This window comes from Achroia grisella, unplaced genomic scaffold (genome assembly GCF_030625045.1).
Source record: "Achroia grisella isolate CSIRO2021 unplaced genomic scaffold, CSIRO_AGI_Agris_v1 utg1173, whole genome shotgun sequence".
In the NCBI taxonomy this organism is placed as follows: domain Eukaryota; kingdom Metazoa; phylum Arthropoda; class Insecta; order Lepidoptera; family Pyralidae; genus Achroia; species Achroia grisella.
This window is the reverse complement of record NW_026712589.1, coordinates 1,740,435-1,767,377: the sequence shown is the minus strand read 5'-3', so window position 1 is coordinate 1,767,377 and position 26,943 is coordinate 1,740,435. Positions and strand designations below refer to the sequence as shown.

The 26,943-nt window shown below is 33.2% G+C and overlaps 1 protein-coding gene across 1 annotated transcript; it reads right to left on the bottom strand.

The window, feature by feature from the left end:
* Positions 1-1,263: 1,263 nt before the first annotated feature.
* LOC131851240 (uncharacterized) lies at positions 1,264-26,943 on the bottom strand. The gene is made up of 5 exons (XM_059201708.1): positions 26,784-26,943; positions 25,210-25,886; positions 3,151-3,177; positions 2,323-2,451; positions 1,264-1,362 (listed from the first exon to the last, which is right to left on the bottom strand). Exons 1-5 carry the CDS (start codon positions 26,911-26,913, stop codon positions 1,264-1,266), a joined length of 1,062 nt encoding a protein of 353 aa, XP_059057691.1. The 5' UTR covers positions 26,914-26,943.

Genomic DNA, 26,943 nt, shown 5'->3' with positions numbered 1-26,943 from the left:
CTTTCTAGTAAAACATTTATGACTGGAAAAAGGTCTTTAATGGTAAGATGGTAGAGAGTGAAGTGACAATTATATAATTTTGATTAAAGAATACAAGAAAACTTTGAATATATTAATATCAAAAGAGTTTCTCAACATTAAGTAAGTTTCATTAGGTGAATTTAACAACTATAAACAAGACTACGTGGATATCAATAAAAACCCAAATCCAATTGCGTCGACTCTTAATTTACAGCGAATCAATAAAAGAGAAGGATATACCTTTTTTATTGCTTATTCAATAAAAGTAATGTACTCGGTAATCAACACGAAGTCAAAACAACAGGTTTAAACTGTAAACAACCTAAAAATTATGACGCTAAAACACTATCTGCAATGACTCTTGCTTGCGAAGACAGGAAAAGATATTATAGACAAGTTGTATATATTATGGATACTACAATGTAGTGATTTATTTTATTTATTTATGTCCACTTTGCTATTTGGCAGAGAGAATATTCTTAAAAATGTAATTGCGAATAACATTTAGTTAAAAGAGCTACACGGAAGATTCCTGCTCATTCTTCTTGTGACGAGTCTGTGTTCCGAATGAGTGGTAGAATTTATAAATTATGACAATTCAAAAGTGTTTATACTGAGTTTTTTGTATAGAGATTATTTCTATTACTATTTCTAATGATATAGTAGGTATCTAAATAATACATTACAGTAGCTACCCATCCTAGCTTCGTACAGGTTTCTATGTTATTATATTATTATATATATATATATATATAAATCTTCCCTTTGAATCAATCAAGCTACTGCTAAAAACTGTATTAAAATCCGTTGCGGAGTAAAAGATCTAATCGAGCTGATAGCGGAAGCGACTTTTTTCCACTTGCAATGTAAGGATATTGGAATAACAAAATGAATAATTACCGATTCCAAATAAGTATAACAATAGAAATTAAAGAAACATTCTTAATATTAAAATTTTATTTTGTACGTAAATTGAAATCAGAATCAAATACACATTCGATATAAACTCCTGCACTCACACGACAGCAAATTGTACGTCGTCCAAATAACGCATTCAATTTACTAATTGTATTCAAATAAATCAGTAAAACACTATTCAGAATTAGCGTTGGTCGACTTATATGACGATAATATATCAAGTGCGCAAGTAGGAACGTAAACACAATGGTGTAATAGAAAAAAACTTGGGTTCTGAGAGATGGCTCGTAAAACAAGGGACTTTCAGAGATACGTCAAGATAGCTTACGGCGGGGGGCGAGCGCTCGGCGCCGGCGAGCACCCCAAGACCCAATTAGATGAACACCTTTTGGGCATGTGCTCATTCCTGGCGCTAACTATCACCTAAAAACTCAAGGATACGGGACTACTACATCCGTTAACGTTTATCACATTTTTAAAACATTACTATCTACGACACGCACTGCAAATGTTTAACTATATTCTTAATGTTTGACAACAATAAAACAGATAAAACAAATAAACTTACTAACCATGTGTTTTAAAATTAATGCCGAAATAATAAATAAATGACTAAGTAGGCTTGTGTTGTGGGTACTAGACAACTGTTTCCAATTCATAGCGCTGACAATATTATCTGATTGCACTAAGAATGCGTGCGTAGTGGTTTCCATATTGATTATCGCATGCCTCTTACTTGTTATTGTGTAATTATTTATTTAAAAACATATTCAAAAAAGCAACACATAAGTTTCTTTTTCATTCTTGTGATGAATCTGCGTTCCAAATGAGTGGTAGAATAAAAAAATATGACTATTCAAAAGTGCTTGTATTGAGTTTATCTTATTAAAGATTATTTCTATTTCTAGTTTCAGACAATTTTAACTTAGATTTGATTTAATCTTAGATTGTAAATTAAATACAATATTGCATTTAAAATTAATAACACATACCTCTTTCTTAATAATAAATCTATATATATATAACTCAAAGGTGACTGACATAGTGATCTATCAACGCACAGTCCAAACCACTGGACGGATCGGGCTGAAATTTGGCATGCAAGTAGACGTTATGACGTAGGCATCCGCTAAGAATGAATTTTGATTAATTCTACCCCCAAGGGGATAAAATAGGGGACGAAAGTTTGTATGAAACTTTGTCAATTTCAAACCGATCGGGCTGAGACTTTGCATGTATAAAGCTACTATGACGTAGGCATCCCCTAAGACAGGATATTGATAAATTCCACCCCTAAGGGGATAAATTAACGCGAGTGAAGCCGAGGGCAAAAGCTAGTACATCAGAAAGCTCGTTTACCCCAATGCTATAAAAAACACGTACCTTGGTTTTTGCAAGTTTCGCGTTTTCCTTGCACATTTTGGCCAGAGCGTGATACTCCCCCCGTGCGGCACACATGATCCACTGCTTCTGCTTCAAATCTAAAGGATCCACTTCGCTTTTCTGATCTAACTGTGAGAACAAAACAATACTGAATCAACATTTAAATATATATATCTTAAACAAATAAATAATTTTAAAGTGTCTGTTTGTAATTTGAAATTAACAGCTGTTCGCTAAGGGTATATGAAAAAAAATTGTCTGTCAGTCTGTTGAGTGACAGACTGTGTGAGAATCCTGCTCCTGCATACTTATAATACATCTTAACCATTTTACAAGTTTTAGCTGGGGGGGCATGTTTGACGAAATATGACTTAGGTTTGGGTATTAATCATCTATACAATTATAAGTGGATAATTTATATCTGTATGTATTTATAATTATATATATAAATAAAATTAGAGAATATAAATGCATGATATCATTATCATTATTATAGAAAACCAACCTCACTGATACAAACAATCATAGTCTATACATATAAATAAAATTAGACTGTCTATTTGTAATATTGAAATAACCGTGTTTTACTACATGCATATGAATATAAAAACGACACACCAAAATTTTTTCCAATTTTTGTCTGTCTGTCTGTTTGTTCTAGCTAATCTCTGACATGGCTGAACCGATTTTGACGGGAGTTTTATTGGCAGGTAGCTAATGTAATAAGGAGAAACTTGTAACTTAGGCTACTTTTCATTTAGAAAAATAAAGTTATATTCCACGCGGACGGAGTCGCGGGTATAGCTAGTTTAATATAAAGATACTTACCGACACCCTGTCTTCTTCTTCCACGCCCTGCGAACAATAAACTTGTTTGAAACATATTATAAATTTATAAAATTTAATTATTTATATCACTAAATTGTAATTTGCTAATACCAGTACATTAGGGGGGAAATGGAATTGTTAGTAATGTGGACCATTACTAGCAATGTACCATGTCAGGTTGACCTCCACGCGGTCGCCCTGGAAACCATCGTCATCGACAATTATTACACAGCGCCATCTAGTTCCACGGTAAGCTGAGCTTGTATTATGAGTACTAGACAACTAACATGAATATTATATTTTTTTGTAAACATATAATATATAATACATATAAAAAAACAGACCGATACAAACAAACATACTCATGAATACAAATTTGTACCGTGGGATCCAACCCTCGACTATCGGAAGTAAAGCAGTGTGCTAACCGCCGGACCACCGAGTCCGTCAATTTACCGTAATTTTATAAGTGTAAGATATTTTATGGGAAACGCAATTTAAGATTTCTAAGGGTTAACACCTAACAATAAGGGCTTATATAGTTTAAATTGTAAAGAAATATATCAACAATAATTGCATATTATTTTAAAAAAGTTTCGACTGTATACATATGAAATTATGATATACATTAATATTCATCGTTTAATAAACACAGCTTAGCTTTTGAACTGTTTTATTCACCATAAATTTTCTTAATTTCAAAAGTGACAATGCGCTACAATAGTTTTATCTCTCAGAAATTTTCTTAATTTCAAAACTAACAGAATGCTGGTCTAGTTTAAATGGATTTGCGGAGGCTTTGTTTTTTTACGAACAAAGGGCTAAGAATTGAAGATTTTCAAATTCAATTTTAATTTAATGCAAACTTCTGACAGGTTTTATAAGTGATCCTACGATTCTCTGTAATATGAACAAATACCATTTCATTTAAGCTTAAGAGTTCAAAACAAATCATCAATTATTTATTCATATATGACATTTTAGGCGTTTATAAACGTTAAGTTTATGTATTAATATTTTTTGCCCATCGACCAGTTTCAATTGGGAAGAAAAATATCAAAATTCAAATCCTTTAATTGTGAAGTACAGGTTATAAAGATCTTAAGATAGATATAGAATTTCATATATAGATAGATAGATAATTCATATAGATAGAACAACGATAACGATCACTATATGTGATAGATAATTTCACTGTCTTCTGCAATTACGCGTACAAATCTTCGTCATACAGAAATTCATTTATGCTATAATAATACTTGCCTAATAAATATTTCTTCAAAATAAATTTAAAACGTCTAATATCATCAGTAAGCTTGATTCTCTTAGGAATTTTATTATATATTGTAGGAGCCATACCGAATATGGTTTTACTGAACATAGATGTATAACTGGCAATATGATGAATTTTTAGATGATAACAATATATAGCAAGAATAAGTTTATTTGCGGACAACGTTATAATTTATTTTTCATACTGGTTTTTTTATATATGATAGCGTAGCGGCTTTTGTACTGATTGCCGCATGCATCCTCATGTAAAGTGCGAATACTGTAACTACCATATAGTAATTTTTGTAGGTGTGACGTGGTCGAGTGGAACGAGTAGTCATGCTCACTAAAATGTCCAGACATGTGGCGGCGTGGTGGAACGGGTCATTGGGCTCCCCTAAAATATGGTCTAGCGCAGTGATGGCTGGCTCATCCGTCATACTCGTGAACGAGTGCTGCTTGTAGGGACTGGTCTGCTCTTAACACTACGACTGATTTGATCTTATTGTATATTTATATTTGACCCAAAAAATTAGTGCTTGTTGGTAGTGTGTATTCACACGTTTCGACTTGTAAATGTAAACTTACAAGGATTATTTAAAAGAGCAACACACAAGTTTCTTGCTCGTTCTTCTTGTGATGAGACAGCTTTCCGAACGAGTGGTAGATAAAAACAAATAGTTATGACTATTCAAAAGTGCTTAAATTAAGTTATTTCAATAAATGATTTTCTATTCTATTCTATTCTAATAAACTCATCTATAATTCTTTTTTTAAGAGCCAAAGCAAAGTTTACGTTCTTTACTTATGTAGGTGTCTATGTCTAACATTAAATGAAAATCCTGTGTATGAACAACTACTGCCATGCACGCTCGTCATTCAAGTAATCGTGTAGTGAGTGAATAGCTAAATAAATATGATTTAACAGATAAACTGTGATTCCAGTAATTTTATATCCATTCCCATAAAAGACACATAGATTTTTTCTAAACGATTCTTAGGTACAGAAAGTTTGTTTTTAAATCTAGTATTGTTATGAATTACATATATGAATTAATAACATATAAATATTGGAGTGTCTGTTTGTAATATTGAAATGACCGTTTTTTACTACATGCATATGAAATAAATACGGTACATACGTCGAAATAACATTTTTTACAATTTTTGTCTGTCTGTCTGTTTGTTCCGTCTAATCTCTGAAATGGCTGAACTGATTTTGACGGGACTTTTATTGGCAGGTAGCTGATGTAATGAGGAGTAACTCAGGCTACTTTTATTTTAGAAAAATAAAGTTTAATTCCACGCGGACCAAGTCGCGGGAACAGCTAGTACTCAAATAAATACCTGACAGCCTCGGTGGTCTAGAAGTTTAGCACATCGCTTTACTTCCGATGGTCGCGGGTTCGATTCCTCCCACGGCGCAAACATTTGTATTCATGAGCATGATTGTTTGTATCCGTCTGCATGTTTCCTACGTATAATACGTATGTATTTACAAAAAAAACTATCTAAATATGTATATTAGTTGTCTAGTACCCATAACACAAGCTATGCTCACCGTGGGACTAGATGGCGCTGTGTTAATTGTCCAGAGTTATTTATTTATACCTACTGATGCGGGTTCAATTCCCACTTGGCCAGTTTTTATGCCTCGCATACTAATTTACCTGGTGTTAGAATGTGTGTCCATGGATGACTGGTGCCTTTATTGATAGATAGAATTGATAACGATTGAATATTTTCCGCGACAATACATCTCCTAGCTTTTATAGTAATATCAACATAGTAATTATATATAAATTATTGTAGTCAGGTCGTTCACACGTGTATCATATATATCGTAAAGATTGTCTAAGTTAGTATTATAGAGTATATAATTTCTTTCTAATAACGAAATCATCAATATATATTTAAATTATTCAAAACATTTTTTACTTCATACTATCGGTATAACATGGTCTGTATATATGCAACATTTTTCACTGATTATCCGCTTCTATTGGTCTTAAGCGTAATGTTATACAGCTTAAACCCTTCCTCGATAGATTAACTATCTAACACAAAAGTAATTTTTCTATTAGAACCAGTACTTCCTGAGATTATTGTGTTCAAACAAACAAACTCTTCAGCTTTGTAATATACTAGCTACTCTCCCGGCTTGCACATGTATTATACATATAAACCATCCTCTTGAATCACTCTATCTATTGCTAAAACTGCATTAAAATCCGTTGTATAGTCGTATCGTATTAACTAAAGAGACTAATGGAAGATCGTGGAAAATAGCAAGAGCGCCGCTGTTAAATTATGAATGAATCTGTAGTTTTAAGTATATTAGCGAATAGACAGTGAGAGCGACTTCATTTTATATTATATAAAGATAAAAAAAAAACTAGATTCCTACCATAATTGTAACTGTACATAACCTAAGACAAGCTGGAGGTAGATATTAATAGAAATCATGATTAAGAATATTCCAACAACAACACAAAAAACTTGAAACATATAAGAATATTAAAAAATAAATATATAAAAAAAACATTATACAATAAAAATCATTATATATAAATATATTATGTACACAATTTTGTATTAAAATTAGTCATTTATAGAGTAGTAACATGTATTAAAAAATGACAATATATCAAAGCGAGCGACTTCATTGCTTAATTGTTTTTGTATGTGATTTTGAACTCACACAAATATCTGAGGTGTTCAGATTCGAGTTCTATCCAAAGGATATATATTTTAATTTTAATTTATTACGATTGTGATGACTTAAAAAAAAGAAAACCAACACTGCATCGTGCTGCGGACCGGAAACGATAGTATAAGTAATTATAAGCGATGTTTATTTATACATTAACGATTCGAATAATAACCAATGATGTATAAATTGATTATGCATATTAAGTTATTAATGGAGCTGATAAAATAACTGATACATTTAATTTATATTTGGTATAGTACAACTCGGACAATGAAGAACTATAAGTGAGTCAATATAGGTGCTCTTAACGTCTGAAAACAAAAGATTAGTATTATAAACAAAGTCCATATTTACATACATAATAAATATCTCAACGACACATATAAATTAATCGGAACCTAATATTTCAAAATTAATAAATAAGTACTTATATTGTGAAAATAATATTTTGAATTAATGGTCAATAAATTCGAATTCTCCCATCTTCAGGCTTGCGCTGCTATTGACTTAACAGATACGATACGTTAAGTAGACAGCAGACAAAAGCTTAATTAAAACCTTAAATGAAATTATAATACAGTCCAGTTTTGTTTGATGGTCCGAAAGAGTTGGCCGTTTATTCGCCGGAGAGCTTGGCGTGCGCTGCCCAGCATGACCACTTTACCACCTGTCGTTAGATATTTATGTCTACACTATTGACTTCACTGTTAGGAACTTCGATATTGACAAGATAACATCCTTAATATGATGTGTATGATTTAATAATAAGATTATGTTTGTATGTAGTACGTTTTTTAATACGCCGAGACAATTAAGCGTTTAGAATGGAGTTCGATATTCTGCAACGTTTATTGCCCCGCGTACTAATTCCGCATTACAAGTAACGTTAACGGAACAAGTCGATATACCAAAGACTGGCTGAGATTGAGAGGAAACACAGACTACAAATAAGAAACGCCCACACAGAACGTCTAAGTTCAACAATAGATGCATCAATCTAATTGTAGGTAAAATCGTTTACGATGTAAATGGAATTGTAGATATATACGATTAGACAATAAAAGAGGCTGCGATTAAAGGTAACAACTAAGCACAATTACAAGTTGAGTAGATTTCAAGTTAGTTACCTATAGTTTATGTGTTGTCTTTAATTGTAAAATAAACAATACGACAGATGCTTTAAAACTATACGTAAATAGAAATGTAAAACTTTTGATACAAGAATAGACTTGTTCTATCGATTTACAACCCAAACCAACTTCAAATACATGACGTAAAGGCTTGAGGCTTCCATGAAAAAAGGAATTCTGAAATTCCGACGCCAATAGGTATAGGCAAAGACAGAATAAACATGTGTATAAGAGCGTGCAGAAATCTAAGGAGACATCACATTGATCCGATTGATTTCGTCTCATTGATGACGGAACGTTATTAGAATTATAAACAATATACAAATAAAGTTAGAATATTAGAATGGGTAAAGCCTAAACATTTATGTGTTGCCATTTCTAACTTGTTATATCTCCCGACCAATAGACCATATATAGAAGCAATTTACTCTGCATTTAAATGGAAAAAGTCTAAACACGCATGTGTTGCCATTTCTACCTTTTCATACCTCCCGACTAATAGACCATCGACCTAAATGCAGATAATATTATGCCTCTAAACTGCACTAAATACTACTTATTTCTTGGTCGGCCTAATTCTCTCAATCATTTGAAAGATTTTTATTTTCAATTCTAAAAACGTACGTCCTGGGTACCAAATATAGAATACGAATATAACGATGGTATAAATCAAAATATCTTCCAAATCATTCCAGAAGTTAACAAACTTTACAGTAACAACAACAACGATGAGTCATAATGAAACTTCAACAAGAAACTGATAAACTATTGCACGTTTATGATTTTGAGAATATATCATGTGGAGAATAGCTACAGGATTTTTATGTAGTCAGATAAATTTTCATTGACGGTAAGAATGATATAGAATGACACGGAAAGACAAATCTTACTGAAAAAAATAAATTTAAACAAAATTGATTTAGGCATCTTTCAGAGTATTTTATCAGAACCTGTATCGAAACAATCTGTACTAATTTATATATTTGAAGATAAAAGTAGGTAATATTTGTCTTTACAGTAATTTTAATTTTAGATGTAATATAAATATGATTAAGATGTCAAATCGGACCTAACATGCCCACTATTGTGCTAACCTCCTAAATACATAAAGAAAAAAAAAGAATGATATGTAAAAATTTTAATCACACCAACAGTCCATCAATTTACTTACGATGAAAGAGAGAAAGGAATTGGAGGTGAGAAAAATTTGCGCAAGAATTGTTAACGGCAACATATCGAATAGCAAAACGATATGATGTCACAGTAAAAAATAGTAATACAATATTGAAGCGTTTAATTTGATAAAATATCGTATATTCGTATAACTTTAATGTTGAGTCAGTACGACAAAATATACAATTAACTCATGAATAAAATGATCATTGCTAAAGTGATGATTCTTATGAAAAACTTAAGACTATACTTGAAAGCTAGATATTACTTCAATGGCTATGAATGACCATTTGTAAAGAATAAACCAGTATTCAAATTTTAATAGTTATTTAGGATTTTTGATACCTTAATGAAATTAATTTGATAGTGTATTTTTTGAAATATAATATTTTAAGTATGGCAATAAGGTTTCTGATATAAATAAATCTTACTAATATTATAATTGCGAATGTTTGTGAGTATGAATGGATAGATGGATGTATGTTTGTTACTCTTGCACTCAAAAACTACAGAATGGACTTTAATGAAACTTACAATAACATGGATCAAACATCAGAATAATTCATAGTCTACAAATTTTCTGCAGGTGATCTCACGGTCACAGTTATAGATATCACATAAAAGTACCATGATGAACCAAATGTATGCAATAGAAGCTTAGTAGATAGTTACAATAAAGATGAAAATAAAAATATATACAAATTCTGTTATCACAATCCATAGAGGTGCAATTCTCGTAGCAGCCACAATTTAGTGGCCATCAGGAAAGTGGAGTTATGGCTGTGGACTCTAAAAAATGGTATTGTTTTAAATACACGTGAGGGCACATGTGCGACGCTGGCGCGGCGCGGCGATGCGTCGCCGAGCGCGCGCCAGGCGTGCGGCCACAGCCGCGCGGCGGGACGCCGCAGTCGCGTTGAGCCGTTCGCGCTGGGCGCATAATGTTGATGACGGCACTCCACGATCGATACACGTCACATACCCATTTCCATTGATAGACTTTATTGCTCTTTCGTCCAATAAATAAATAATCCTGGATAAATCACATAGCATCGTCTAGTTTCTAATTGTGAATAGCTTGCACCTATAATACTAGCTGAGATACTTAAAAAAAATAACCATGAATAATCCTGGGCAGATCCCACAGAATCGAGTTTATAATTGAACATAACTGGTACTAGAGTTACGAGAATATTCTGGACGCAATTTTAAAAAATAACCGTCTTTTTCGGGAATGGTTCTCTCGATCGTCGCAAAATATAAGAGGTTTCTGTGAAATTATAGCTCATGTGACATTTTGATGTATAAAGTATATTTTTTTGAAGTATCATTAAAATTAATTCTGTAGTTTATGCGTTAAATAGTAATAAACATCCACACTTACAAACATGCACGTTTATAATATCAATAAAAAGTAAGATCACAAACAGTCTAATAAAATTTCAAAGGTATAAAATTTGAACAAAAAATTGCGATGCACATATTCAAATTGAAATTCGATGTAAAGAGCAATGAGCACAAAATAGAAGCATATAGAATCGACAGTTATAGATCCACTAAAAGAACAAGACAAGAACAACGGTCAAAAGTGTATTCGATGCAGTAGAGCAAATAAAGCACGCTATACGAAAGCTCTAAGGCATCTCTGTACGTTACAGTATATAAAAATAGTATGTTATCCCGAATAAAAATACGTAGTATCCAGAGCTAGGCTAGAGAAAAATTTGACAATAGACGAATGACATTAAATGATTATCTTTTTCATAGCTTCATACTTGATGGTTCTTTCCGACCCATATATTCTCCATTAACTGTGCCCTTCCTTTTACTCCCCGTTTCTTTATTTTATGCTCGACTTCTAGGATTTAGCGCAAAAACCTATAACGTTCTTGGAATATTGAGGTATGGAATGCTAAATCTGACTGATATTTCCAGAAATTAATATTCTGTACAGATCTTTTTTGTATGCCACATCTAAGTCAGACGAAAGACGTCAAAAATTATAATGTCTCTCGACGATAATAAAGACAAAGTTTTATTTCATATCTGTTTAATCATGAATGTCATCTGTTTACGATGCTTGTCTTGCGTCAACCGTTGAATATTTTGTTTGCAGTTAAAATTTTAACAGATTGTATTAGGTGAGAATGATACGATGAAATCGAATCAAAGAATTTAGGAAAAGCAACGGTATGAGGAAGAGATATCAAAAGCGAATGAAAATAACTGTCGTAGATGAAATAGGTTAAAAAGTTGCTCAGTATATCATATGAAATTCAGCTTTGGTGGTCTTAGATTACTGTGAAGATATATTTAGTACTAGCTGTACCCTACGGAATTTAACTTTAAAAAAAAACAAAAAACGTACCGATAAGTTACTCCTTATTACATCAGCTACCTGCCAATACAATTCTCGTCAAAATCGGCAGCCATTTCAGAGATTAGCCGGAACAAACAGACAGATAGACAAAAATTGTAAAACTTGTTATTTTGTGTCCCGTATTTATATTCATATGCATGTAGTAAAAAACGGTCATTTCAATATTACACACAGACACTCCAATTTTATTTATATGTGTAGATGGAATACAAAATTTGGTAATTTTGCTGAAATATAACTATTTTTTTGGATGCTTCTTATTTGAAAATTCAACGATGACTATACAACTAGAAATAACTTACCTCTAACGATTAAAAGAAGTGACAGCACGTAAATAGCAAGACCGATGGCATTGATAAATAAAAACAACATTTAGAATGAACCAAATTATGATACAATTAAGTACGTTCTGACAAAAGAGTGGATTGTTCTATCCAAGCTGTACGTACAATGGCTCAGCTTTATCTCAATAGCTGACAGCTAATTCATCTGCTGCTATTTTCCATCGGTTCGACAAGGCTCGTTAAATGTGGTATCCCCGCTGTTGATGGCTGCAAGTGATTCTCAGGCCCGAATAGCGAGAGAGAACAATGAAATCGGTCATATTTTCCTGCCAAACCGCAGCGGAGCGTACCGTCTTATCTACGGCATCGTGCATAACAACTACGATACGTTTATTCAAAACAATCATGACGTATACTTAAAATGAAGCTTATTTTCGCTACCTTTTTGAAGGATTTATGGTATGAGAAGTTAATTAAACAATAGGCGCCTGTAAGAGCCAGCGTAACGGATTATTATGCTAATGATTCTGGTAAACGTGATGTTGATTGGTGAAATTGTGATAAGACGTGTCAATTGATATTCTATTTGTGCGAGATTATTCTAAAGTGTCTACAAGCTGGAAGTTTTAATGACGCAAGTGAGTACACCTAAATTTAAATACAGACGGGACGAGTAGGCAATAAAAACGTTTATTGACTGCTTAGCCACTAAAATCAAATTGAATTTCGAGTTTAGCACATGCTTAGGGTGGTTTTAAAAGCGCGTTAGTAACTCCACATTCTCCATTAACAATTTAATAGAGAGAACATGTCAATTTATAGGAAGGTTTATGAGCCTGGACCAAGGCCTAGAGTAGACAATTGGATCAGTCCTTGATTAATCTAGTCAAGGTCAACGACCTTTTAATATCATAACAAATTATAAATGAATAAGGTTTATGAGCCTGGACCAAGGCCTAGAGTAGACAATTGGATCAGTCCTTGATTAGTCTAGTCAAGGTCAACGACCTTTTAATATCATAACAAATTATAAATGAATAAGGTTTATGAGCCTGGACCAAGGCCTAGAGTAGACAATTGGATCAGTCCTTGATTAATCTAGTCAAGGTCAACGACCTTTTAATATCATAACAAATTATAAATGAATAAGGTTTATGAGCCTGGACCAAGGCCTAGAGTAGACAATTGGATCAGTCCTTGATTAATCTAGTCAAGGTCAACGACCTTTTAATATCATAACAAATTATAAATGAATAAGGTTTATGAGTCTGGACTAAGGCCTAGAGTAGACAATTGGATCAGTCCTTGATTAGTCTAGTCAAGGTCAACGACCTTTTAATATCATAACAAATTATAAATTAATAAATCTATAATTTTTTTTTGTGATTATAATAGTTCTAATAAAATAATGTACAACTTATGCCTCCCCGCTCGAATGAAAATAGTAGTTTTTTTTTATTTTATTACTAGCTGTACTCGCGACTTCGTCTCCGTGAAATTTAACTTTATTTTTCTAAGATAAAAGTACTCCTTATTAGATTAGCTATCTGCCAATAAAAGTCCCGTCAAAATCGGTACAGCCATTTCAGAGATTAGTCGGAACAAACAGACAGACAAAAATTGTAAAAAGTGTTGTTTTGGTGTATGTACCGTATTTATATTCTTATGCACGTAGTAAAAATGGTTATTTCAATATTACAAACCTACACTCCAATTTAATTTATATGTATAGATGATTTGGCATGAAAAATGAATACAACCCAAAACTTTGACCTATCTATCACTGACTTAATATCCTATAATTTAATCTTAATTCTATTTTTAATAGCAATAGTAGTGTTTAAATTCATATGGCAAAACAACGTCTGCCAGGACACCTAGTAGAGCTATATACTAAGGGACTAGCCTGGATTTTTGGTTTTAAACTCTATATAGGAAACAAAAATTGAAAATTGTTTACAGTCGACTGAATATAAAGTTCATAGGCACTGATCAAATCAAATGCAGAACTGCAATGGATTGGTTTATAATTTGATTTATTCAGTTACAGCACGGATAGTTCCTGTTAGAAAATGCTCGATCATTCGAAAACTTCTTATTTCGCATAACCCCCCCCCCCCCCCCCCCTCACCCCCCCAGATCTCGAGTAACCTAAAAATATCTAAACTAATACAATAACGAAGCAATATTTGAATTTTCTGTTCGATATCCTCGGTGGTTCGACGACCTCGGTGGTCTAGCGGTCTAGCACACCGCTTTACGACCGATGGTCGCGGGTTCGATTCCTCGCACGGCACAAACATTTGTATTCGTGAGTATGATTGTTTGTATCGGTCTGAGTGTTTTCTATGTATTTATTTACAACAAATATATATATATGTATATGTATCAGTTATCTAGTACCCATAGCACAAGCTTTGGCTAGCTTAACTTGGGTCTAGATGGTGATGTGTGAATTCTCCTGAGATGATTATTGTTATATGAACTCAAATAATTTAGCATAATAAATATCCTGGGCTTTATTTTATTCTCTAAATAATTCTGACGAACGTACATTAATTTCTCCCGTCCAAAGTCAAGGCGAGAGTTGAAGGGCTGTGCTAGAATAGTCTGGTGACCGCCAGTCTATTCTAATATATAAACTTTCGTTCGTTTATTTGTACGGTAAAGTTAAAAATAAACAAACGATTTTAAATTATTCTTTCACTTGTACAAAACTAGAATACTTCACACACTAGCGTGGAGTATAGAATGGGAAATATGACAATAACAATCCAGGACAATGAAAACAGCGCCATCTAGATTCAAGGTAAGAGCTTCTGTAAACTACTTAGACAACTTATAAGAATACTATTATATTATACATTATTGTTTCGTATGTAGGTTTACACAATATACATAGAGGGGCTAAGGGTATTGTTAGTACTGTGGGCTAATAACCCCATTGGTAACAATATACAACCTGAGGTTGTCCTCCATGTGGTTCTACCTGATAAATTCATTGTGAATTTACTACGAGGATCTAAATCACCTGACCTCGTGCACATCTTATCATCCTCCACTGCTGTTCCGACATAAACCGTTACCACAGGCGGATGTACCATTCCATTATCATCCATTAGAATATACATAGAAAACATCCAGAAAAAACATAGTAAATACAAATATTTGTATCAGAAACTGAACCTGCGACCATTGGAAGTATAGCACTGTGCAACATCTACACCACTGAGACCGTCGATTGTATCAATTACGTCATATACTTGCACATCGAATACTAAATATAATGACAGCACGACGTGGTTGTAAAACACGAATGACCTTTTTAGATACTTATTGGCACGTGCTTTTGAATCCCACGACGATTGACCACGGGTCACGAGCCACTGTTCAATGCACTATACACCATGAATAATGATGTCAACATTGCCATACACCGTGATCTATAACAGGTTCATCAAATTCAAAAATCGTTTATTCATCGAGGATTTTTTAGCCGCTTATAAACATCAATTTTTTTATATTATATTTTTTCCCTACCGGCCAGTTCTGTATATATAATAAATCCAATTGAGAAGAACTGGCAAGAAACTCTATTGACTTTTTTTCAAAGCCAATTTATTTAAGACTAGCTGTTGCCGCGACTTCGTCCGCGTAATAAAAATGGCCTAAGTCACTCCTTATTAGTGAAGCTACCTTCCAAAAAAAGTCCCGTCAAAATCGGTCCAGCCATTTCAGAGATTAGCCGGAACAAACAGACCGACAGACAGACAGACAAAAAAATGTAAAAAATATTATTTTGGTGTATGTACCGTATTTATATTCATATGCATGTAGTAAAAAACGGTTATTTCAATGTTACAAACAGACAGTCAAATTTTATGTGTAACATTAATTGAAAATCCCGTACATGTACAACTATTGCCCTGTACGTTTGTCATTTAAGTAATTATTTAATGAGTAATAGGTTTTGCTCAATAAATATGATTTAACAGATGTTTTAAATTTATTTAAAGATAATTCCAGTATATCCTTAGGTCCCTTATAGTATTGTAAAAGACCCGTTGACTTTTCCTAAACAATATTTAAGAATAGAATAGAATAGAAAATCATTTATTCAAAAAAAAATGTTATGACTATTCAAAAGTGCTTCAATGTAAGTTACATTGAAGCACTTTTGAATAGTCATAACATTTTTTTTTTAATCTACGGCTCATTCGGAATGCTCTCTCATCACAAGAAGAACAAGCAAGAAAAGAACAGCAAGTTGTCTTTAAATCTAGTATTAATGTTCCTCACTACATTGCCATCCATCCAAATGAAATGCCGACACATAAATCAACACTGAAATAGAAAGGAGATGTATACGCCCGTTTCCGCTCGTCAAGTTCTCAAAAAATTAATCTACAAAGATATTATGAAAATATACTCCTCTCTCACCACTGAGTTATAAAAATGGATACTTTAAGTTGCACAGTCTAAAGTTTTTTATCCGCTTCCTTTGGATAAAAGCCGATTATCATATCGAATCGCACAATCTTATATGCTGCTTAAATTACAACCCTGTAATTTCACCTGTTATTGTAATTGCCTTCAATGTTTATGTAATTATTTTTTATCCGGTAAAACAATACCGCAAGTCGTGGAATATTAAAACAGAAGTACAATTTTGTATTTCATCGTACAAATTGGAATCGGAAAAACAATGGAGAGATCTACCACGATTATGAATGTAATTGTTGAACCGTAAATGCAGTGTTAGAAAGAAACCGACCTGTAGACGATGCAAAGCAAAGCGTATTACTCTAAAATACTAAGTGATTACTTAAACGACAAACAGGGCAATAGTTGTCCATGCACGAGATTTTCATTTAATGTTACACATAGACATCTATATAAGTACTAGCTGTCCCGGCAAACGTTGTTTTGCCATATAAATGAATAACGCTATAAAAAAATAGGGATTGATGATAGAAGGGTGAAAATTAGGATTGTATGTATTTTTGTATGTTGTATCATAAAAAATAGAAACTAAAAATTTTGTGTAAAAAATATAAAAAAAAATTGAAATGGTTACCGTAGTCTATGGACGCCTAAGACACCAGGGGTGTAACGTGCGCGTTGCTGACCTTTAAGAAACCTTAACATACACTTCTTGAAAATCTCCAGGCTGTAGCCTCGTGAGAAAAATTGCCAATTTACCAATAAATATGTGGAATACATGCTACTTATTTGTCTATAACTATTTTATATACTTTATATTTCGAATACCAAAATTCTATTCTAAATTGTCACTACTATCTATTGTTCCTTTTCGGTTTCCCTTCCTGGCCCTAGTTAATAGTGTTTCTTTATAATATTAATATATACAATATATATATATATATATCCTACAATTCCCTGGTTTCCTTTATCGCCCACACCATATATAATCTAGATATATATAACTCAAAGGTGACGTAGTGATCTATCAACGCACAGCTCAAACCACTGGACGGATCGGGCTGAAATTTGGCATGCAGATGTTATGACGTAGGCATCCGCTAAGAAAGGATTTTGATTAATTCTACCCCCAAATTAACGCGAGCGAAGCCGCAGGCAAAGGCTAGTTATATCTTACATATAAAATTCTCGTGTCTCCCATACTCCTCCGAAACGGCTTGAACGAGTCTCATGAAATTTTGTGAGCGTATTGAGTAGGTCTGAGAATCGGCCAACATCTATTTTTCATCCCCTAAATGTTAGGGGTAGTCCACTCCTAATTTTTTTTTTATTTTAAGGCAAAACAACGTTTGCCGGGATAGCTAGTTATACTAGCTGTCCCGGCAAACGTTGCTTTGCGTTTCGGAGGAGTATGGGAACGAAAACTGTGACACGAGAATTTTATATATAAGATATAAATAACTGCATAGATTATAATGAACAAAAGGATCAGGGCGTCAGTTTGTGAGTATGGGTGGATGTTTGTTAATCTTTCACTCAAAAACTATTAAACGGATTTTGATGAAACTTTACAGTAATATAATTTTTACATCAGAATAACACATAGTCTATAACTAAACAGGAAATTCTGTAAATAGGCCGAAATGTAATGTATAATGTGTTTTATAAATGCGAAAGTTTGTGAGTATGAACGAATGTTTGTTACTCTGTCACACAAAAACCACTGAACGGATTTTGATGAAACTTTACACTAATATAGTTTACACGTTAGAATATCTATACGAAATAGGAAATTCTTTAAATTAGGCTAAATATAATGTGTTTTATACACAAATGTAAAATATCATGCAGACGCAGTTACACAGATCTGCTAGTAACGTCACATATGTAACTAAATTACCAACAATACCTCTAAATGAAATGATATTTTTTTAACGGAACATTATTATCCAACAATTGGCATTGGTAAAATTCAGACCCCGTGACACTATTAACAAATTCGTGTTGTAACATTTCGTACACGAAGTTAATGTGTCTCTCGTCCTTTTAATACGTTACAATGTGGAATGCGCAATATAAAGCAATTGTAAAGTCCATTAGGAGTGGAGGCGTACGTAACGCGACCCTGCCTAATATTTGTCGTTAGAAGCTTTTGTTGTTCGTGTTCTAAGCTTCCCTCGTGGAGGGGTTGCCTGTTCAGATGAGCTAAAATTATTATTATATATAAATTTTTGCGCTCGCCTCGTACCTACATCCCTCTCGAGTTGTTTTTCAAATATGTCCTTTGGGTGTAGTGATGTGATGTTACATGAGACGTGGATTATTAAAACAATTTCAATTTGTCATAAACGATCTTATCGCATTATAGAGTTTAGGGAAAGTTATCCTCAACTAACATATGAAATAGTGTAATAGGTTTTGTACTAGGTAAGTCCTGATTTAGTAAGATTATCCTTAATTTTACTCTCGTCTTTATATATAAAAATTACGTGTCTCGTTGTTTGTCCGCGATGGACTCCTAAACTACTGAACCGATTGCAAATTTGATTTGCACACTGTGTGCAATTTCATCCAACTTGAAATATAGGATAGCTGACATCTCAATTTATAGTCGCAATATTATTTTATTCAAGAACCTTAGCCACAGCAACGTGTGGACGGGTCTGCTAGTATTGTTATATATTAAAGGTATTTGCAACATTGTTGAAATTATACTAAATTTCAGTGATACTATCTGATACTTGATTTTATATTCATTTTAATTATTATTTTCACGTCCTCCAAAACCTCAAATGGGTTAAAGCTGAAAATTTGTGTTTTGTTCCTTGAACAATGTTCCACGCTGAGCTTCGACGTTTTTGTATTGCTACATATAATAATAATAATAATAATAATAATCTCAAGACAATTCACACAGCGCCATCTAGACCCAAGTTAAGCTAGCTAAAGCTTGTGTTATGGTTCCCAGACAACTGATACAAATACATAGATAATTTTTTTTTTCGTAAATACATATATATTATACATAGAAAATACCCAGGCCGATACAAACAATCATACTCATGAATACAAATGTTTGTGCCGTGCGAGGAATCGAACCCGCGACCATCGGTCGTAAAGCGGTGTGCTAGACCGCTAGACCACCGAGGTCGTCAAATCAAATATATAATAACACAATTTTATAAATCTTAAGTTGTATTATGTATTGTCTATTCTTATGAACATGTTGTGTGTGATTAGTAACAAACCAATAAACGATATATCTATCTATCTATCTATCTACTGTTTAATATATACATACATGCATTAAAGTTTTTTTTTAGAGATTTTTATTCGTTATCTATAACTAACTAGCTGTACGCGCTATTTCACCTTTTTTTTTCGGACTACTCTTATGCTGTTGGCCGCAGCTTGCCTTTACAGCTTCGGACGTTAGGGGGCGAGTGCAGATGGCCCTCCAAATCCGCGGAAGGACTTATGGAGCGGCTGAAGGCCAACTTCTGCCTGACGGATACAACTTTAGTCTGAGGGCACCACTAGGGGTTCGAATTTCGGCTCAGGCCGTCGTAATTTCGATCCCCGTTTGAATTAGACGGGGGATCGATCGGAGTGGGGCTATTTCACCTGCGTGAAATGTATAGCGACTGTTATTCTACTTATAAACCTATATAAAAAAAAATTTAAATCCATGTAGGTAATAATTTTTGCGTGAAAGATTAACAAACATTCATCCACACTCACAAACTTCCGCATTTATAATTTTAGTACAATGTACAAAATAAATAATATTTACTCTTAATATGACTTTTGAAAATAATACAATAACATATATATTACTAAATGCACACATTTAATTAAAAAATAAAGTACATAATTGCTATTCAAATTTCGAATACAAAGTCATTTCGATTTGTGAACTAAACTGAATGGCCTATATTTCTTTTGGCTTATAAGAAACCATAAATTAAAATAAAAACAGTCCAACTATACAGGATGTTTATATAAACAGTAGCTGTTCTCGCGTGGTATTTAACATTATTTTTCTAAAATAAAAGTAGCCTAAAGAACTAAAAATTATTTTGATCGTCTTAATTTATTCGTTCCATTAGGTACTGATAGGTTCAAACTAATATATTTACATCCTGCATCATCCCTTATTTTATCTCTATGGGGGTTGAATTTATCAAAATCCTATTTAAGCGATCCCCTTCATCATAGTAGCTCCAATCTTTAATTTCAGTTCAATCAGTCGAAAACGTAAGATTTATACAAACTTTCATCCCCTATTTTATCCCCTTAGGGGACGTATTTATCAAAATCCATTTTGGGCAAAGACAGTAATCACTTCGAGATTGTCATAAATAAATTCACATATTAACAAGGTCCTGTGATAGACATACTCCTGCATAAGTTGGCAATCTCGAAATCAGTAATTATATCAATATTTTATCGTAATAATACAATCAATAATAATCGGATTGACCGTCATTATGAGGGTCGAGCTCCGCCGTTAATGTTTTACAATTCAATTAGCCCACCAGGTGTTGGCTTGCAGGAAACTCTTACTTGCACCGCAACAATTTAATATTCAAAAGAGTTTTATTAGAGCAGATAACGATGTTCATAGTTGTATTTTAGTAATTTACAGTTGGCCGCTCTACCAGCTTAAAGGTTGAATAATAATGACGCTATTTATAAGTGGTTAGATAATGAAATATTTATTGAAGGTTGATGGGAAGCGAAAGTTACGTCAGCTATAACAAATGACTGGGATATTTTATATTGTATTTATTAACAAATGTTGGCAAGTATATTAAGGTTTGAATACTTTATTGCACCTGAAATTATAACGTATTGCCCGCTATTTGTTTTTTATAGTTTTATGAGATATACATTTCAGTTGATATATAATAATAATAATAATCCATCTCCCCTCCTTAAGAGATGAATTAATGAGAAACCTCCACGCGGTTCCCCCTGGAAACAATCGTGTTAAATTCCTGGTGAATTTGTCACGATGGGTTAATTAACCTCACCTCATACTCATCTTATCATCCTCCACTGGTGCCCCGCCAGCGTAAACCGTTAGCGCAGGCGGGTGCACCATTCCATTATTCCACAAAAGGAAAAAGAAGCAAACGCATTATATATAACTACAATATATAACAACTAGAATATTAAATAAATATTTAAGATAAATATGGCTGTATATAAATAAAATAATAATAAATGAATTGTATTCGCCAAATGTAATTTAAATCGTTTCAAAATCCAGGGTCAGGCATAGATAGATAGATAAAAAATTATTCACGTTAATAATTAGGCACACACACAAGGCACTGTAACATTAAGAACAAAATTAAAAACACATATACAACCAGCTTTTGCCCGGCTTCGCTCGCGTTAATTTATCCCCTTAGGGGTGGAATTTATCAAAATCCTTTCTTAGGGGATGCCTACGTCATAGTAGCTTTATGCATGCAAAGTCTCAGCCCGATTGGTTTAAAATTGACAAAGTTTCATACAAACTTTCATCCCCTATTTTATCCCCTTAGGGGTAGAATTAATCAAAATCCTTGTTTAGCGGATGCCTACGTCATAACATCTACTTGCATGCCAAATTTCAGCCCGATCTTTGAGTTATGTATTATGTAGATTACATTAGTCAAGTCAAACAAAATACAATACACGACAAATATACAGATAAAATAAAATGTAATACAGTTACAAAAAAAAACTGTATGAGTAACGTAGTGTGTGTGCATAGCCCATACTCAAAAAGGCAGCACCTCAGTGTGTTGTATGCTGCATATATATTCAGAAAAATTGCAACATATGCAATAAAATATCAAATTAAACCATGATGCTTTGATGCTCAGATGATTACAAAGATAAGTCCGCAAAAACGTGCCTAATATTCAGAAATTGCAACCCCTGATTCATAGACTTGAAAAATCCAGAGTTGTATTTCTCCGGGAACACAAAAGCAGGAAGTGCGTCCCACTCTTTGGTCTCCCCTCCCATCGATCCCCCGTCCAATTCAAACGGGGATCGAAATTACGACGGCCTGAGCCGAGGTTCGGACCCCTAGTGGTGCCCTCAGACTAAAGTCGTATCCGTCAGGCAGGAGTTGGCCTTCAGCCGCTCCATAAGTCCTTCCGCGGGTTTGGAGTGCCATCTGCACTCGCCCCCTAACGTCCGGTAAAGCTGTAAAGGCCAGCTACGGCCAACAGCATTAGAGTAGTCCGAAAAAAAACCACTCTTTGGTAGCACGTATTAGAAAGGTGTATAGAAATGTTCCATGCTGTGTTCGAACAGGTGTGGACTCCAGAATGTTAAATTATTTACTCATACCACTAATTATCTAAGTAAATACAATGCATCGCTTTGCTGGACTCTCTCCAACGAGTTAAATATATAATTAAAATGTAATTATTCGTGACGATAGACGAATGTTTGTTAAATAAATTGTGTTTTTATCATACACAAAGAGTCCACTTCACTTGTGTCCGCTTGGTTGATTTGATTGTATCTTTTAACGGATTTTTGTTAGTAATAATTAATTATATTTGATTGAATTTTTTATGTAATTATTGTAGGAAGTAACGCCAATCATGTGACAACCGTGAGACTAGTCTTCCGTTGTTATTGGAAAGAATTACGATGTGATGCATCATCTCGTAACTTCACAGCACTAATGTGGTCACGGTGGTCTAGCGGTTTTGCTTTACTTCCGATGGTCGCGGGTTCAATAAATTGCAAACATTTGTATTCATGACATATGATTTTATTCGTTACATGTGATTTTTATTATTAATATGATTATAAAAAAATCTGAGTATTTATACCAGATAGTCTAGTATCCATAAGCTCTGCTTGTAGTGGAACTAGATGGCGCTGTGTTAATTGTCCGGGGTTATTTATTATTTTCTCTAAGTGTAAATTAAAAAATAGTACCACTTAATATTGGTACTATTTTTTTAAATTATATTTAGTAAAAAAACAAATCGAATGATGATTGATGTCATATTTCAAGAACTTATCTTATACATATAAATAAAATTGAAGTGTCTGTTTGTAATATTTAAATAACCATTTTTTACTACATGCATACTTATGAATATAAATACGGTACATACACCAAAATAACTTTTTTTACAATTTTTTTTCCGTCTGTCTGTCTGTTCCTGCTAATCTCTGAAATGACTAGATAGACTTGGATCGAACTTTTTTTGGCAGGTAGCTGATGTAATAAGGTAAGTAGTTGATGTAATAAGGAGTAAATTAGGCTACTTATATTTTAGAATAATAAAGTTAAATTCCACGCGGTCGAAGTCGCGGGAACTGCTAGTTTATAATAAAATCTAATAAATTAAAATTATTGCTGCTTTTTAGCAACAATTATTTTAAATTATTTTCTTAAGACATAATCAAATAACCTCAGGTAATTATATTCATATTAATTATAATTACAAATAAATTAAGGTTGAAGTACAGTTTTTTGTTAAGAGGAAAATAAATAGAAATGTATTTAATTAAACTCCATATTTAAGCACTTCCCACACAAGTAATGCACACATAATATTTTTTTTCATTCTACTACTTATTCCCAAAGAAATCTCATCACAAGAAGAAAGAGAAACTTGCATGTAGCTCTCTTAAATTTTGTGTGAATACAAACTGCTAAATAGCAAGACTGACAAAAGTAAATAAATATATTAACTACATGAGTAACAAACAAAATGAGTCATAGTTATCAGAGCAGACCAGTGCCTACAAGCAGCAGCCATTCACAATTATAATGGACTAGCTACTCACCCCGGCTTCGCATGAGTGTACATGTATTATACATAAACCTTCCTCTTGAATTACTCTATCTATTTAAAAAAACTGCTTCAAAATCCGTTGCGTAGTTGTAAAGATTTAAGCATACATAGGTATGGACAGACAGCGACAGCGACTTTGTTTTATACTATGTAATGATGAGCCAGCCATCACTGTGGTCAACTTTATTTAAGGAAACCCAATAACCTGTCCCACTCTTGATGATCTGACCCAATGATCTGTACCACCACTTGCATGATCATTATGTAGTCTAATGACCCATCACACCATGTCACCACTTATATAGTCATTTATGTCAACAGGGTTGACTTATAACACTAAACTAAACTCCAGAACCACTATATAGTGTTATATACTAGTCTTATACGGTTTGAAAGAAACCTTTATTCAGTCATACAGGCTGAATATTTTGTCAATATATACAAAGTGAATAATTATGAGTACTCAGGAGAAGCCATTAGAAAATACATATTATAAATCATTAACCTTTCAAGTGTTCAAAAAAATACAAATTCAAAACAATAATATGTAGGTCTATTACTGATTCTTATTATATGTCAAATCTACAGTCAATTCTGAATGATTTTGAGATGAGAAGACCTGACTAGAAACTCAGCTTGTATTCTTTTTAAACAATACAGATTCACTTTTAAATTCAAATCACACACATACATGTTAGCTGTAAAATGACACTAATGTCCCATCTTTAAGACCAACAGGACTCCTCACAAATGGGAAGAATCCAAGTGTGTATAGTGTCTGAATCCAATAATTGATTCCTTTGCAGATGAGAGGTTAAGTAATGTAAATATTTCTTACCTGCATATTGTAGGTGCTCATTTTGTTCACTTTCAGGACATCACTTTCCGAAGCCATTTTATTAAACATTTGTTTTCTCTCTTTTACGGATATTTTTTGTTCGTTATCAACTAGCATGCTTTCGCTACGACATGATGTCAATATCGGTGCTTCTGATACATTCTCTTGGTTCAATATTGAAGACAGTTGTCCTCCTTGGTTTACACTTGGTTTTTTTTCACTGCCAGTCTTGTCAGATGATTTTCTTCTTGGATACACTTTAGGCGGAATATCTTCTGAAGGATATTCTATACTATCATTAGCAGGGCTTAGTAAGCTATCCTTTAAGGGAGATACTAGGCTATCTTTCAAGGGACTCGCAAATATATCCTTTGAGCTACTTTCTCTTACTTCTGCCTTGTTTCGTAATGTTACAGTATCTTGAATTATAGAAGACAAAACATTGAAATCTTGGTTAAGTTGCACAGGAAGGGGATGAGTTGGTATGTTTGTGTCTTGATGGGAAACAGTTTCAGCTGTGTTAACAGCTGTCAGCTCTAAAGGTTTACTTTCCTCCTCATTTTCTTTGCCACTGTTGGGCATATATTTCTTTCTAAGTATCAACCATTTCTCATTGTTTTGATTCTTTATTAATGTTAAGGAGTTTACATGTTTTTTAAATGTGGTTCTGGCTTCATCTGAAACAATGGATATTGTATAAACTTAACAATAGACAATAAAACCAATGTTTAATCTTATATTGTAAAAAAAATATTAAATTTAGCATATTAGCTAGACTCCAAAATCATAAAACACAAACTTGTAGTCTATGACACATAGTTGTTCATAGTATAGGAAATCTGAATATTACTTGAAATCTTATTAAATAACTAGCTTTTGCCTATAGCTTCACTCACGTTAATTTATCCCCTCAGGGGTTGAATTTATCAAATATATAAATAATAGTTTTATGCCTGCAAAGTCTCAGCCCGATCGGTTTAAAATTGACAAAGTTTCATATAAACTTTCATGCCCTATTTTATCCCTTTGGGGCTAGAATTAATCAAAATCCTTTCTTAGCGGATGCCTACGTCATAACATCTACCTGCATGCCAAATTTCAGCCCGATCCATCCAGTGGTTTGGGCTGTGCGTTGATAGATCACTATGTCAGTCACCTTTGAGTTATATATATTTAGATTACATACAAAATAATGTATGTGAAGGACAAGTTACTTAGACCAGATATATATATATATTCTTATCCTTCATAAAACTTATATAGAGTATGAAGATAGAGTATAAAGTAGAAATTCTCAAAATAGAAACATTACTGATGCTTGAACATACATATTATTGCAATAAAAATATCTACAAGGGATTATTTACAGCAATAAGACATTTTTTATTATGCACTTTACGACATGCGTTTTTTAGCATAACTATATGGCAATAAAAAGTTATTGTTGTATTTCTACAATAATTATTCAGAGTCACTAGCTTTACTTGTTATTAATAACTGTATACAGAAACAAGTATTTCAATGAATTTTTAATGTAATGTAATTTAAGATAAGAAATTACCGAATTTACTCACCTCTCATATCCGGATTCATAAGAAAAACTTTAAAATGTTTCACTAATTCACGATTGGTAACCCTCCCATTATGTTCCAGCATATATTTGAGGATTTCGTCGAAACTCAGCTCCTTGGGACCCGACATCATTTAATGTTTATTAATAAAAAATTACTAACA

Bases quoted from the DNA above. Each gene is read 5' to 3' on its own strand.
- LOC131851240 (XM_059201708.1), bottom strand. From the start codon at position 26,913: ATGATGTCGGGTCCCAAGGAGCTGAGTTTCGACGAAATCCTCAAATAT. The intron at 2,452-3,150 runs GTAAGTATCTTT...TTGTTCTCACAG, and splicing joins AAGAAGAAGACAGGGTGTCG to TTAGATCAGAAAAGCGAAGT. The intron at 1,363-2,322 runs GTACGTGTTTTT...TTGAGTTTTTAG, and splicing joins CGAAACTTGCAAAAACCAAG to GTGATAGTTAGCGCCAGGAA.